The 14,475-nt window shown below is 45.8% G+C and overlaps 4 protein-coding genes across 5 annotated transcripts in view; 2 read left to right on the plus strand and 2 right to left on the minus strand.

The window, feature by feature from the left end:
* Positions 1-14,475, plus strand: part of LOC126562035 (putative uncharacterized protein DDB_G0271606) — a 50,100-nt gene that overhangs the window by 25,526 nt on the left and 10,099 nt on the right. Inside the window, exons 2-5 of one of the 2 annotated variants that reach the window (XM_050218445.1) lie at positions 2,662-2,863; positions 3,050-3,107; positions 3,672-3,832; positions 3,906-4,539. In XM_050218445.1, the coding sequence (XP_050074402.1) occupies positions 2,662-2,863; positions 3,050-3,107; positions 3,672-3,832; positions 3,906-4,539 (1,055 nt within the window). The remainder of the gene's footprint in view (positions 1-2,661; positions 2,864-3,049; positions 3,108-3,671; positions 3,833-3,905; positions 4,540-14,475) is intronic. The other variant, XM_050218447.1, reaches the window with a different exon arrangement.
* Positions 1-14,475, minus strand: part of LOC126563200 (uncharacterized) — a 143,380-nt gene that overhangs the window by 3,769 nt on the left and 125,136 nt on the right. The gene's annotated exons all lie outside the window — the stretch shown is intronic.
* Positions 142-921, plus strand: LOC126563156 (uncharacterized). Its single transcript, XM_050219780.1, has 4 exons — positions 142-277; positions 376-467; positions 567-711; positions 782-921. The coding sequence occupies exons 1-4, from the start codon at positions 142-144 to the stop codon at positions 919-921; spliced, it is 513 nt and encodes a 170-aa protein (XP_050075737.1).
* On the minus strand, positions 10,906-13,597 carry LOC126562983 (uncharacterized). Its single transcript, XM_050219590.1, has 4 exons — positions 13,438-13,597; positions 11,634-11,725; positions 11,281-11,425; positions 10,906-11,202 (listed from the first exon to the last, which is right to left on the minus strand). Exons 1-4 carry the CDS (start codon positions 13,595-13,597, stop codon positions 10,952-10,954), a joined length of 648 nt encoding a protein of 215 aa, XP_050075547.1. The 3' UTR covers positions 10,906-10,951.

A 14,475-nucleotide genomic window follows, 5' to 3' on the forward strand; every position in this document is an offset into this window, starting at 1 on the left:
GATAAGGAAGATGGTTCTAGGACTGGTGCACAAAAACATTATCTCTACCGCGCTCGGTTCGCCATCACCGAGCCGGCATCGGTATCAGTTTCCCGCCGAACGTCATCAGCATCGAACGTGGGCAAGAAGGATTCACACGGCATGGAACGGAAGTTTGAACAGTACATAAAATTCAACGGCTGTCTTATAGTGTTATTAGTTGGATTTCGTGTAATTGTAAATGCACATCAATGGGTGGTACAGTTGCAGAACGGGAACGAGTATCCTTTCACGGAGGGTGAGCCATAGTGTAGATCACGTGATGCTGAATGAGGAGAGTTAGCACAAACAAACAATTTATGGTGTTTTTTTTTCGTTGCATCACCACCTCTTCAGCTCTTGAAATGCGCAATCATCCCGTCGTAGATGGAGTGTTTCAGATTATGTGGATTATTGCTGTTACATCTTTCTATCAGGCACTCTGGCTGGTATGTGTGTTTACGTTTTCTGGAACTGTCATTTATTCCTGAGATTCAGTTGAATTAAGGGGGTTCGCATGACTTACGATCGTGGTTTATGATTGACAGGAAGTGAGTTTGTTGCTGTACCCTATCGGGTTCGTACTTGGCTTGGAAACCCTCATTATCTGTGCCGGAGACGTGGTCAAGCGATGGAACGGTGATGCTGAGGATTGCTTCCTGCGCAATGGTCAAGTTAGTGTCTTGTACTTCGGTAAGCCCAAAACGTCACTGTGCACGAGATCAGTCACTGTTCAAACGATCTTTCTCCATTCCACGTGTAGCCGCACTGGTCTACTTTTACTACACTCTGTACATCCTGAAGAAGTTGTTCCGATCGGAAGATCGTAAGTTTACTACTCTACCAGCGCCATCCGGATCTGCACAAAGGCAACCGATCAACCCGCTAGTAAGGGTACACTAGCGAAAAAGAAAGTTTTGTCGCTTACTGTGCCCATAACTCATCAACTAACAACCACCTTCTGTCCGTAATGGCAACGTCGTGTACACGCCGAGCCATCTTTATCGGCAAAATGTTTGTTTACGTTTTAGTAAACACTGTACACTGAATGTTGCTATTGACCTCAACTGTCGATGGCACGGCAGACTCAGGGGAGTCAGCCCATTTATGTGCGCATGGAAGGGCCTGGGAGAGACAGCATGCTTGACTGTCATTGTTGCTGTTGACTGTAGACGACGTCTAGTTATCAGGATGAAAGCATCAATGTTTACAAGCACCGAAATTATCGGCACACTGCTCATTGATCAGAGACATTGATGGTTGGTGAAGAATTGTGTACTGTGACTAGGTTGGTGATGGCAGTGTCTTGCATTTTTTTCCTACTTTATCTTTCGGTTGACCCTTCTTTTTGCAATGAAGTTGAACGGTTGTTGGCTGTCATGTGCACCATGGACGCGTAAGAGTATGTTGTGATTGACTTGAGTGTGTCAAGGTGTCAAATTGCAACGGCAGCTCCCGGGGGTTGTGTTAGGAAAATACATATGTTAATGTTTTGCTTTTATTGGGCAGCTTGGGGGAATTGGCTGCCCGAATATCTACTTAAGTCTATTGTATGACTGTGTCTTTTGGTTAGAATGAACGAATCGAATAAAGTTAGTGAACAACTATGCCATATCTGAACACTCTATGTCCTTGTTAGAGTTTAAGTAGTGAAAGAAAATCATTAGTAAATCAAAATCATTATCTAATAGGTTGTCGTTCTCTGCTCTGACCGTTGGTAATTATATATTTCTTCATCAGCCTGTATATTTCACGTCTGCTAGTTTATTTTGCCTTATTGGATCAGAATTAATAAGTATGATAAAGGCACAAAAAAGATTATTTATTGATTCGTTGAAACATCAACTCTCAGAAGCCTTATTCTTACCGATTTATAAGGAATTTTAGAGCTCATAGAATTTCTACGGATTATCAACTATCGACCATGAATTTAAATCAATTTAATCAATGACAACGAAAGTGTGACAAACTGCTATATTTTTTCCATCTGGTTCTGGTCCAGCCATGTGGTAAATGTTACTCCCGGTACGTATCAGTAACGCACACGCTAACTTTCGCCCGATTTGCATCGGATTTTATGTACAAGCTTTGACATTTTCCTTTATTGAAATAACGTAACCACCAGCTACGGCTCGGTGATGGGATAATGTATAGGAAACGGGGACAACATTGTACTGCCGAGGAAGGAAGAGCATAGTGAAGTAAACCCCAAATTCGATTACCAACCAGCAAAACACTGCGCTATAGTCACTCCTCTCGACAGGAAAGTGCAAAGGTCAAAACAGTAGTGTGTCCGTGGGAGGCGTACAGAGTGTTTCTATGCTGTCCAAAAAATCGATGAAAACGAGGCATCGAAATTATGTGACCTTTTATTTTACCACCGAACCACATTCCACCAGCTTCAACGGTGTATCCTTCGTTGGAGGAAAAGACGAGCACACACAAACACAGACACCCAGGAACACAGGAGCAATCGTTTATATTGTTTCTGCATCGCGCTGTTCCGGTTGTCACTGTCACTGTGGTTTCGTCCTTTGTTTTCGTTATTATTTTGCTCTTAAATTAATCTTTATTCTTCCACTTGTTTTCCTACCTCCTGCCGCCCAACTTCCGCGAACAAATGTTTTCGCTTTTCCGAAAAAGTAGAGGACGCCGAGGCGGATGAAGAGGACGGACAGAATGGGCGGAGTGACGACCGGAGCGATCGGGGCGAACGGGGTGACCTTAACGGCGAGAAGGAGAAGCTGGACGAGGAACATTCGCTACGGGACGACGGTTCGCCGGAACCCCCGAATGGGGAGATCGTGTCAATACTCCGCAAAAATGGATCCCTGCTCCAGAGCCAGTAAGTATTCCGTCGCGGTCGAGGTGTCCTTTCAAGCGCAAGGAAAATAAGGGGGGATGGTGGGCGCGAGGACAATTTTCCAGACACCAATCATCGAAACCCGGTGCTTTTCTGCTTATTTTCTCCCCTCATCTTACCTGCTGCCTGGCGGCTATTCGTGTTCCCTCGTCGAACTACGCTCCGCAGGGAAATATCCTCCAGCCAACAGAACTTCTTCCGAATGCTGGATCAGAAGATCGAAGAGGTGGGTTTCCTTCTTTTCTTTTTTTTTTGTTTTGGAAATTGAATTGTTTCGTTCAGTACCGATGCGTAACAAGCGTGTTTTCTTTTGGCGTGTATGTATGTGCGTGTATGTTAGTGTGCTGCCTTTTGTTTGTGTTTCATTTTTGCCTACCGACGCAACATGTGTGCGCTTTGTTTGCCACGGTAGTGTCCTTTCGGAGTAGACGCGTTACGCGGGAATGGGGCCTCAAGACTTGTTGGTCGAGAGATGCTGAACACTGGAGCAAAGAGTAATTGAGTTTGGAATCCAATCAATTCTGTTTATAGTTGTTTGTATGGGCCTTTTATAAGGCAGCGTGATGTGGCGAGTGAATGAGATTGGTTGCGAGTGTGTTGAGTGTTGGTGAAGAGAAGGACAATTCGCATTCCAGGTACTGTGATGAATCATTTTCCTACCATACTGTCTTGGAAAGCATTCCAAGTTCCGAGAAAATACCTTTGTTTTATAAGATTGAGTACTTCGCCGAATAGAGTTAAACGGACCATTTTTTTGTTGTTGTTGTTTGGTTGCTGCCCCTGTACGTAGGGCCCAGATTACGACTCGAGCAGTGAAACGGAGCAAGCACTGGAAGAGGCCCGCCTGAATGCACTGGTGCAGCACTGGGAGTCGGCCAGCTTGACCACGTCGATGTGTTCTTCCACCAGTCGGTCTCTGCAGGGGACGCCGGTCCGACAGGTACCGCTCAGGTAAGCCCAACTCGTGCCACTATCAAGGCGAGACCACGCGACGTGTATGTAACGCTTAGAATCGAACTTGCAGACAGCCTCCACTGAGGCCGCCGTTCCAGCAACCGCTCAGTGCCGAGCTGTTGTCCCAGCAGCAACTGCTGCTCAAGCAACAGCACCACCATCTACACCAGCAGCAACAGCACCAACAGCAGCAACATCTACAACAACAGCAACAGATGATCCAACATCAGCAACAGCAGCTCCATAACCTCCAGCAGCAACAGCAACACAATCTTCAAACGGCACAAGGTTCCCAGTCACAACAGCAGCAGCAGCAGCAGCCAATGATGCACCCGAACCTCAGCATCGGCATGAACAGTCCGAAGCGGATAATTGCCACGGGCAATGCGGTAAGTGTCGGTGGTATGCCGCTCGGGGGCGATGGTCCCAGCCAACGGCAGCTGCTCTCGCAATCCATCATCCATCAGAACTATGGTGTGATACAGCCGTCCCAGACGACGCCTCAGCTGCGTCCCAGTTCAGGTCGCACACTACCTTCGCCGGTTCAGTGTTTGCAAATGTCCTACTACCAACAGCAGCAGCAGCAACAACAGCAAAACCAACAACAAGCCCAATCCCTTAGCCAACAATTCCAGCAGCAGCAATCGTTACCTCCACATTCTACGACGTCCTACTACAATGACATTCTGCGACATCCGATGCAGGTGAGTGAAGTCTTGTCTTCTGTTTTTTTTTTTTTTTTTTTTTTTTTTTTGCTAAAATCCCTCCCCAATCACCAATAGTTTGACCATGAAAGACACACAAGATTGGCATGCGAACGTATTTCAAGGCTGTCTAACACCTTTGTTGACAGCATAATGCCCACAAGTATGACGGATATCCGTGGGAACTAGGTGGCAAGTAAGGGGGTCGGAGTTATGCTTGGAGATTCATTAAAATTGTTAACCTTTGTGCACTTTGCTTGCTGATGAATGATGCGATGGCAATAGCGTCAGATCAGCGTATAAGCCTATTGATCAATAAAACTGAGCCGAAACTTATTAAATTTATGAAGAAAGGGTATCCGACCGAGCCAAATCACGGCTAGAAAGGTTTAATAATTCTTCTTTAAACTGCACGAGGAAAGTCATTAAAGTAAAGAAAATATTTATGGGCCGTAACGCGCTCGTTTGTGGGGTAAGACAGCGCCAACGCAACAGGCATTCTGCACCGCTACGAATATTGAATGTCTACAGGAAAGAAAAGTTTAGTCTTTCGTTGTGTTGTTTTGCTTTGTAGCCGGTAAAATGCGGCTCCCCGTATCAGCCAGCGGTCCCATTTATCAGTTGCCTTTTAGCAGTGTAACAGAGCTCTGCCGGCCGACGTTCTGAAACTCTCCCACGCAGTAGATCATCTCCCCAACCTCCCACCCCAAAGCAAGTGAGGGAAAACTTTCGTTTATCCGCCATTTTCCACCCGGTGGGAGTGTTCGCAGCAGTGCAGTCTATATTTCGCTGTACAGGAAAGAACCTTGTTCACACGCTCGCGCAAATGGAACAAAACCAGCAGTAGCGATGCAAAATATGAAAATCGGGGTGTGGTAATGTTCTCGTGCTCCGACACACCGACTTGCCGCCATATCAGTTGTTGAGCATCGCACCCCAGGAAGACTGTGTCGGGCACGCAAACGATTTCACCGCAGGTGGTGTCAGTGGCTAGGAAATTACACTACCGAGCAGCCCGGGTAGTCGCGTGTCCGGGATGGATCAGACAGCAGTGGCAACCTTGGGTGGTAGTAGTAGTAGTAGTAGTAGTAGGATCTGATTAGAGACATTATCATCATTTATAAGCGTTTATACAGCGATCGTTTATACGGTTAGATTTTTCCACCACGAATCATCCTCTAACCCACCCACAAGACCAAAACTCAGCTCAAATTTCCGAAACTCGCTATGTAAGCCACCTCTAGTAGCTCGGAGTCTTCAATTACCTCGCAACAACGGGGCATGTGCGCAGCTTTTGCCCCGTTCAGGGTGCTCAGGGTTGCCGAGAATGATACACCGGATGTGCAAGTAATATTTCTTTTAGTCCCAACTTTTCAATTCCACTCGCGAATACAATACTGACGCGTATCTATATACAAACGGTTCGAGTAGCAGAACAAAGAAAAAAAAAAAGATGGAGGAGAATTTAAAACACCGCTCCAGAGGAGGGGACTACGTCTCATTTTTCATGTGGCGTTTGTTAATGCGGCGCACAAACAGCTAATCGGCTCGTGCAATTGGAGCGACGCACAGCAAGAAGAAAGAATATATGGTCAACACATAACGTATCGTTTGTTTTTCACTTCTTCGATTGTAGGTTCTATATTTTGTTGCCTCTTGCTCTCATTGTTGTGTGTACCAAGTTTGTATCAACAAACAAGTCCTAGTGTGTTTAAGCAGCGCGTGTATTTCCTGTACCGCTCCTTTGTGTGTGGCTATTTCATCCTATGTTTATCTATTGTATTATTTGGCTTGGGGTGCACTTTATGTTCATGACCTTTAGCGAACTAAATTTTCGATTCCCAAATTACAACCATCCCTTGTGAGGCTTATGAGAGAGTAAGTTTAAGACCTAGACCGCGTCTGACTCTCAGCCACGTGTGGTGTGTGTGCGTGGGCTTGATCGACAGGGAAATCGATGTCGCCGACAAAACTATTTCCTACTAGTACTGGCCACAGAGGGAATGTGATTATATCATACTACTACAATACGGCGGCACCCTGTATCATACAATGCGTTCAACGTCCACTGTTCCTACAGCACAGCTTGTGGCGTGCATCTAATTCTAAACCCTGCTTCACGTAACGTCACTTTATGATAATAACAGTGTACTGATAACGTCACATGCACGTCAATATATCTACAACATAATTGCTATCCCTTAACTAGATACTAAATAAAATAGTAAACACATAACATACATATCGCTAACACATAACGGTGGCCGGGTCATTGATAGACAGTTTGTAACGTGTTCGTCTGCAGCTGAGCGTGGTACACATTTGTCACTCAACAGAGAATCAGATCACTGACAGATTGCTTCCCCTTACGTACTGACTCGTAGTCTATTAAATGTCCTCAAGCAACAAAGCACGCACAACTTGTTCGGGATTCGCTTGCCTTTGAGGATCGTTTCCCAGCCTGATTATATTACACGCGAACATGATCACGTTGAACACGCACAGCCTAAACGCACACAGAGAACCACAGCGTCTTCCCGAGCGTCCGATGATGTTGCGCTCTGCGGTTTGTTGTTGCGATGGATTTTCTCGTGCAGCCGTTGCCCTAATTGGCCAATTGTGGTATAGCACGTGAGTGAGTTTCTGCAATACACGGCTGGTAGGATAGTGCGCGTGTGTTGATCAGTGGATCAGTTTCCCTTTAGAGATGATGATGTTCATTTAGCTGCAACTACTCGGATCAGCAGCTCGCTCGTGTTTGTTTGGTAATGTGAAAGGGATATTGCGGCACCATCCGAGCATGAGTCGTGTGTATCGGTTTCGAACGTTGATATTTATCTGCAAAGAAAACATTAAAATATGAAAAAAAGGTACTTCAGCTCCAGGTTTCCGGTTACATTAATGTCATGCGAAATTGTCACTTAATTGATGTCCCCCATGAGGAACGCCTGAAAATATGCAATTCCTTTTTTAGTGCACCTCGATTACAAGTTTTAGTAGTTTAGACGGGTCACTAATTTCGATTACTACCATTACTCATAGCAGCTGATGAAAGTTTCAAAGAGGTCAAAACCAATGGTTGCAAAACCAATGACAAGCTTAACAGGCCTTATACAAATTTCAACAAATAAATTATTGGACCAATTGTCAAGCTACTAAGACATAATTTAAAACAGTTAATTAGTTTTCCCCATCTTGTTAGTTTCTCCCTCGAACGGTTTTAGCTTTTACTTCGATTAGCTGCTCCATCTTAATGACTCCATTTCAGCCCAAACGAAAATAAGAGTCTAAAGAAAATAGAAACAGTAATGAAAATAAACCCTCTCCCATTTCCCAATCGCCCGAAAGCACAGACGAGAGAGTACGGCTACCGTCAATTCATCTACGCTTCACGGCAATCGCTTTGCTGTGAAGATCGTTCCCGTGTCTTATGTTGGTATGGCGCGGCAAGTCCGTTATCGCAGTTTGCCGCTGGGCAGAGCAAATCTTGCGTCTTTTCCGAGTGAGACTGCGTGAGTGTGTAATCCGAGATGATAAGAATTAATTTTGGGTTTGTCTCATGCTCTAATCAGACAGCACGCGTGGAGATGCCTTCTTGAAGATACAAGGCTTCATTTGATGTGGATGAGCGTTTATTAAGAGCTAGGCTGGGAAATTGAAAAAGGACGAGGTCTCCTTTTTCTTGGAGATAGGAAAACATCATATATGTATGTCCCAGAATAGAATTGAGGCTCCCTCAGAATAGTTAGAGTTTCTTGATATCTCTTTTCAGTCGAATTCGTATAGCTTCATTTACAATCTACGGTACAGTTTCATGGTTCATTTTCTAACGACTCACTGTCATACATCCATCACAAATCACAAAAGTGTGCATGAAAACTCGTTAAATTACGACAATCACGCAGGCAACAATAACGAAAGCCATGTTAAGTCAAGATTTAACACGCATACAAAAGAAACTTAAGACCCCCTCCGAGCACCACAAAACCGACAATCGAAAGCCATATGCAACAAGAAAGGTTACCGATACAACAACTTCCCAAACGCTTGTAGGTCACTGTGGATCATTTTTCAACATTTTAGTTGCTTGCGTTACGCGTACGAACGCACTGGAGCGATATGTGGCTGATTGCTCCAAAACGCGCATTTAAAATCCTCTCGGCTCGGTACAATGCGTATCGGTGGTGCACCAACGAAACTACAACAAAAAAAAGGGGGCCCCAGATGGACGAACACAAAGACGACACAGAGCGCCCGCTAAACGTTGCACCGAATGGCGGTTGCGCGATACGCAATAAAGGGTTACGATGGTGGAACGGTGGCACACAGCGCGAGCGATGTTGTATCCGAGCGACAACAATGAGTTGGATAATTACAATTTGTGAGCGAATTAAAATTTCGCCAACAGATGAAACTTTCCAGCCGGCAGGCTTGTGTGCGATACAGTGTTGACCCTGCCCTCGCCCTCGGAAGCGAAACATACGGCAGAGGAGGGAACATATGAATGCTGGAGGCTGGCAATCGCCCCCATAAACGAGACGTACACAGCAGTGCTTGATCCACACGCAAACATTGCTTCTGTTTGCGCCCGGTACGAGTGGACGCGAGGATGGGTGAAGTATGCAAATTTAGGGGGGGGGGGGGGGCGCGTAAATAATAGTGCATTAGGTAGGGAGGGGTAAAGTTGTACTGGCTTGCAGTGAAACGCTCTCACAGCACACAGGTAGAGCGAATGCTTAGACACACAACAGTCTCCTACTATCAGTAACACAGCACTATTGCATGTCTTCCGGGTGCACTAAGCTACTGTAGCTGTAGTGTTTCGGCTTAAACCTCGAAACGGAAACCGTAAAGCTGCTGCACAGCAAAGCAACTACTGTGTAATGGAGATCTAACGCTTCAAAAGGCAGGGGCTATTTAGAGTAAATGACTGGGTCTGAGCGGAACTCTGTTTGAAGAGTTTGTCCGGCAGTCCGGGACTTTGCTACAGCAGTTTAAGCTGTGTCATTCGTAAACGGTTTATTATTGTTGTGTTTATGGAGGAAAGCAGCCCATTGCATCCTATTACTGGACACTAGGCACTAATTTTCGTCTGACGGCAGATGGCGCTAGCGGTAATTGAGCCTTCAAATTTATTTCTCTTTGCGTGCTAAGTGTCTTACGTTTGATTTTGTTGAGATTATTAATAGTAGATTAAAGGTCAGTGTTTCTGTACAAAAGATTATTGTGTAACAACAGCATTGAGGCATATTTGAAGAATCAAAAGATTTTGTTGATGTAGATAACAAATTCTTTACTATTTTCTGGCTCATCTTTCTGAGTTAGGGAGGTTCTGGGCTGGGGTCTGAGTCTGCCATTTCAGCGCTGAATAATCAATGCCAGGTCGGTCCTATCTCTCTCATTCCTCTCTCATCTTGGTGCTTATCCATTTGGGAATCTATTAGTTACGATGCTGTGAATTGGGCGTTTTAAAATTAAATTCTTTTCCTCACTGCATCTATCGGTAAACGGTTAACTTTCTCCTACAGTTGCATAGAGGATAGTCAAACCGCAATCAACACAAAACAGCCCCAACTATTGAGGTGTTAATCAAAAGTTCAAACTTCCAACCCTTCACACTCGGGCCGAAGAAAATTTGCGTGAAATATTCTCCTACTCCACTCGGAGGTCGTTTTCCTTCGACACCATTAAATAGAAAAATCGATTGCCTAACGGACCATCAGCCGGCTATATACGAAAGTGGCATGTTGCCAGAGAAACGCGTAATGAATTTGCAATAGTTTTTCGAACTAGCCACACCACTTCAAAGCTTTCGGACAGACAGGCTCGATGCTCGTCTGATTTATCTTCCCAGAGGCTATACCGATTTCTCCTGCCGTTCCTTGTGTGCTGGTAAGTTGAATTTTATTTTAATAAAAGTAAAGGAAAAGCGCCCAAAAGATGATTCCACTTGGGTGTCTGCGAATCTTTACGCGTCCACATGGAGGGACTTTCTCTTGCTTTGTGTGCTTCGACTAATGAGTGATGATTGTGTGTTTGGCGAAAATATAGAAAAACCAAGCGTGGAGTGTAGCGTTTTGTCAAACGTTTTCAGGGTAAACTTACACAACAGACTGCGTGGAATTTGCGGCATCCCGGGCTTCAGCTCGTCCCCGCACGCCAACATCCTCACCGGCTCGCCGAGAAAGCCTTCCATTGAGAAACTATTTCCATCCATCCAGCGCTCCTCCGGGTGGCAAATAATTGATCACTGTGTCCCGACTGCGCGACAAACATTCCGTACTGACACTTATAAAACGAGTATGTACATCACTTTCACTAGCATTTTAATATTCGCATCGGGCATGGGGGGTTGGCTTTCTCGGGAGGGTTTCTGCGTACGGTTAGTCATCCAGTCAGTCATCCACACCCTCTAGGTCGCGTGCTGTGCTGTGACACCATTACTCGCGAAACCGGACGGGTTCAACGAACCGTTGACATTGGGTAAGATGGTCGATGGTGGCGCTGTGGGAACTACCGTTGCTGGCTGCCCATTGCCAGTACCCGTCTCCACGTCCTGCTCGTTGTCGAAGCGTACGAAGTTGTTGTGTGTGGTTGGCAGCGGTTCCTTGCCAAACATTCGATAGAGCACGATCAGACTGACCAGCACGTACACGTTTGCCACTGGAAGAAGATTGCTTTGGATTAGCGACAGATGAAATGGGAATTGGGAGATTTGGGCGACGCTTGGGCTGCTCTTACATATCATCACAACTAGCTGGCGTGTATCGATCGTGGCCAGCTCGGACATTCGTCCCGTGCACAGGTTAACCGTTTCCTGCACGATCACGACCACACCGTCCGCAATGAAGAGCGCCAAGAACGGAGTGATGTAATTCTTGCTTTCCTGTAGTTTTCCCGGGGATTGTCCGTTGATTGGAGTTGAAGTTCGGCAACACCAACAAGTCAACATGTGGAGTAGAAAGACACGAAAGTAGGGGAAGTAAGTGGCACAGTGTGTGTGTGTGTGTGTGTGTGTGTGGTGTGTGTGTGTGTATAACAAGGTCGACGCTTCTTGACGTCGGAGCTGCAGTTGACAACCATTCGTCCCTTACCTTGTACAGTCCGGCCACCAGCATCACCGATGCTGTCAACCACAGGACCGATTCGAGTTGTATCAGTACGGGAAACTTTAGCACCGGTTCGACTGCATGGCAACGGGTGATGTGCCCCGATGGGAAAGATGAGAGGAAGAGAAAGATAAATTCATTACTCGAAAGTTTGTCTTTGCTTTTGCACAGCGCGATACGCCTTATGGTTCTTCCAGGTTTGCGCATCGCATCGCGTAGCACGAATTGTAGATGCACCACGCTTGTGGTGTGGGCACTAGCTATTGGTTCGTGTTGCGATTTTCCGCCGGGGCCCGGCTTTTCTTTTGTTGCCGCTCCCATTGCCATCGAGTGCAGATGCTCGCCAGGTCGTGGCTGGCAGAGTCTCATTCGCGTGGCAAACAACTGAAATAACTTATGCTCTACCTGAAGAGCTGCAATACGTGTACGCGTGATCTGGTGATTTGACCATCATCACCGTCGTCAGCCTCATTCTAGGAACCGTTTTGTGGTTGGTAGTAAAGTTTCTAATTGGACCAACACTTCGGAATATTGCGAGGTGTGTGTCCATGTTTATAAGTTGAAATTTTGTGCCAGCAAAAACCGACCATCCGGACGTTCAATCGATCGCTTGGGTTTTGCAGGGTTCTTTAGATTTCATATAGATTCCGGACTTAAATGATGCATGAGTCGTGGTTTTCTAATAACATTATCCCTCTTTTTCTTGTTAGGGTACAGCTTTATCCAGACAAATTGCTCTGTCATTTGTGCCTTTCTACTGCTTAGTACATAAACTAGTAAATCTCTCTGAAGTTGAACCCAAATTGCAAACATTGCTTAATTAAAGAGGACAGTATTGCTAGACAGATGTGATAGTAAAACCGTGTCAGCCAACGTATTCCAGCAAATGGAAGCAAATCACAACAAAATAACCTTCCAAAGTTCAATTTCCTATTCCGGAACAATTCACGAAAACACCAAGTCTAATAAATATTAATTTGCTGTTTTCATTTGGTTCAATTTGCCAAAAAAAAGGGGGAAGAACACCAGTGCAACCAAACAACAGTCGCTCTGGAAGGATCTTTTTGTTGTCCACCCAGCTCATCAAGTTTAAAGTTGTGCTCAAACAACAACCGAAGAAAAATTGGCACAACAATAATAAACCCTTTTTGAGTTTTATTTTTTTGGGTAACACAATTTTAAAGCAAGTGTTTGGCATGATTATCAAACACGTAGCGAAAAAAATGAAAAATAACAATGATCCACAACCTCCCTTGTTGTGATCGCTCACCGGAAATGTGGGCCACTAACAAGAGCGCGGAGCTTAGTATGGGAAAACCGGCCAGCGATAGAAAACAGAATGAAACCGTTTTCCAATTATTTTTCGATTTAGTTTGGTCAAATCGTGCTTATTTTGCTACTACTTGCGACTGCGGATGAAGAGAAAAAATGTTCGTAACGAATGGAGTAATTGTGTGTTTTTTTTTTTGCGTTCATACCCCCCACACACGGGCGCCAGTAGAGTTTCGCTAAGCCGATGGGGATGGTTCAGCTGAATAAATATGCACCGGTGGAAAATACCGCCAGGGGTGCGCCAAGAAAAAGGCTAACCCTTTTCTTCTTATGTTTTGTAACTGGCTTAAACCACCCAGCGACTAAGCGACGTTTGGCAAACCCCCGTGGTACAAGGCTTGCTGCTTCGGTTGGTGTCTTTTACGTTTGCGAAATAGAGAACCAAATTACAAAGATGCCCTTTTCTCCGGTGTGATCGTGATGCTTTTTTGTTTTTTGTTTTTGTGGTTCAACTTACACTCTTCTTCCACGAACAGCGGTTCGTCGTGGACGTCCCGGCCCATAAACGAGCTCACGATGATGACGGAGGTGAAGAAGATCGTGCAGAACGCGATGAAGTACCCGTGGAACTTCATGAAGTACCGAAAGATTCGGTTCATGATCATCGATTCCAGCATTTTCGGATGCTTTCCGTTGCGAAACCGCGTTGTAATGGGTGGGATCGGTCGGTTCGGTTCTGCAACTGCAACAACACACCGTTTCACTTCACTTGCTGGCGCAAAACGTGTCGAGCTCTTGATCGATCGTTTCAAACTTTGGCGGAATCCTCGCTGTATGTGTGCGTGCCCTTCGAGAGAGTGGCCGTTCGGAGCACCGTTGTTTCCTTTGCGGTCTGTTTTCGGATCACGCTGTTTCGAAACGCGACGCACACACTACGCGAACACCACCCCACAACGCACGTTCATCCCCACCCCGAGTGGATCGCCGATCGCGGCCACCACCAGCAACAATGAGCGTTTATTTCCGTAAGCGGCGTCGATCCGCTTTGCTCTTTCTCCGGAGGTTATAATGCTGCCGATGCTGCTGATGTGAAGATGATCTTACACACCGTGCGCAAAATCCGGATGAAAGCACTTCGAGAATCTCACACAAACACACACACTCTCACAAATTCGTCGACGACGACGGCGGATATCTCGCTGTAATGATGTACAATGCTTACTATGATTGAATGGATTGTGTCGCTTCGGCGGTGAAGCATCACTTTCGTAAATTTTCTGTCATGCTCTTCACACTGGCATGTTTCAAGCGGATTTTTGCACTTAAGCGCACGGTGAAATGTGCGACATCATTAGGTAAAACGCACGCCCGACGCCTTTCAACCCTCCGCTACCTGCACGAGAGGGGTCGGATTTTTTGAAGGGTATCTTCGCGCGAAACACCTGCGGGGTAGCACAGTGGCAGCAAATGGCAAGCACAAAGCGCACAAAGCACAACCGCACGATCGACCGACTGACTGAGTTATGTGCGTGCCTGTGTAGGGGAACCCGCGGCT

This window comes from Anopheles maculipalpis, chromosome 3RL (assembly GCF_943734695.1).
Source record: "Anopheles maculipalpis chromosome 3RL, idAnoMacuDA_375_x, whole genome shotgun sequence".
Lineage (NCBI taxonomy): Eukaryota > Metazoa > Arthropoda > Insecta > Diptera > Culicidae > Anopheles > Anopheles maculipalpis.

Excerpts from the sequence above, each read along its gene's own strand:
- LOC126562983 (XM_050219590.1), bottom strand. The coding sequence starts at position 13,597 with ATGCTGGAATCGATGATCATGAACCGAATCTTTCGGTACTTCATGAAG. Across the intron at positions 11,726-13,437 it reads GCTGTTCGTGGAAGAAGAGT|TCGAACCGGTGCTAAAGTTT; the intron begins GTAAGTTGAACC and ends GTTGCCATGCAG. Across the intron at positions 11,426-11,633 it reads TGGTGGCCGGACTGTACAAG|GAAAGCAAGAATTACATCAC; the intron begins GTAAGGGACGAA and ends GGAAAACTACAG.
- LOC126563156 (XM_050219780.1), top strand. The coding sequence starts at position 142 with ATGGAACGGAAGTTTGAACAGTACATAAAATTCAACGGCTGTCTTATA. Across the intron at positions 278-375 it reads CGAGTATCCTTTCACGGAGG|CTCTTGAAATGCGCAATCAT; the intron begins GTGAGCCATAGT and ends CCACCTCTTCAG. Across the intron at positions 468-566 it reads TCTATCAGGCACTCTGGCTG|GAAGTGAGTTTGTTGCTGTA; the intron begins GTATGTGTGTTT and ends TATGATTGACAG.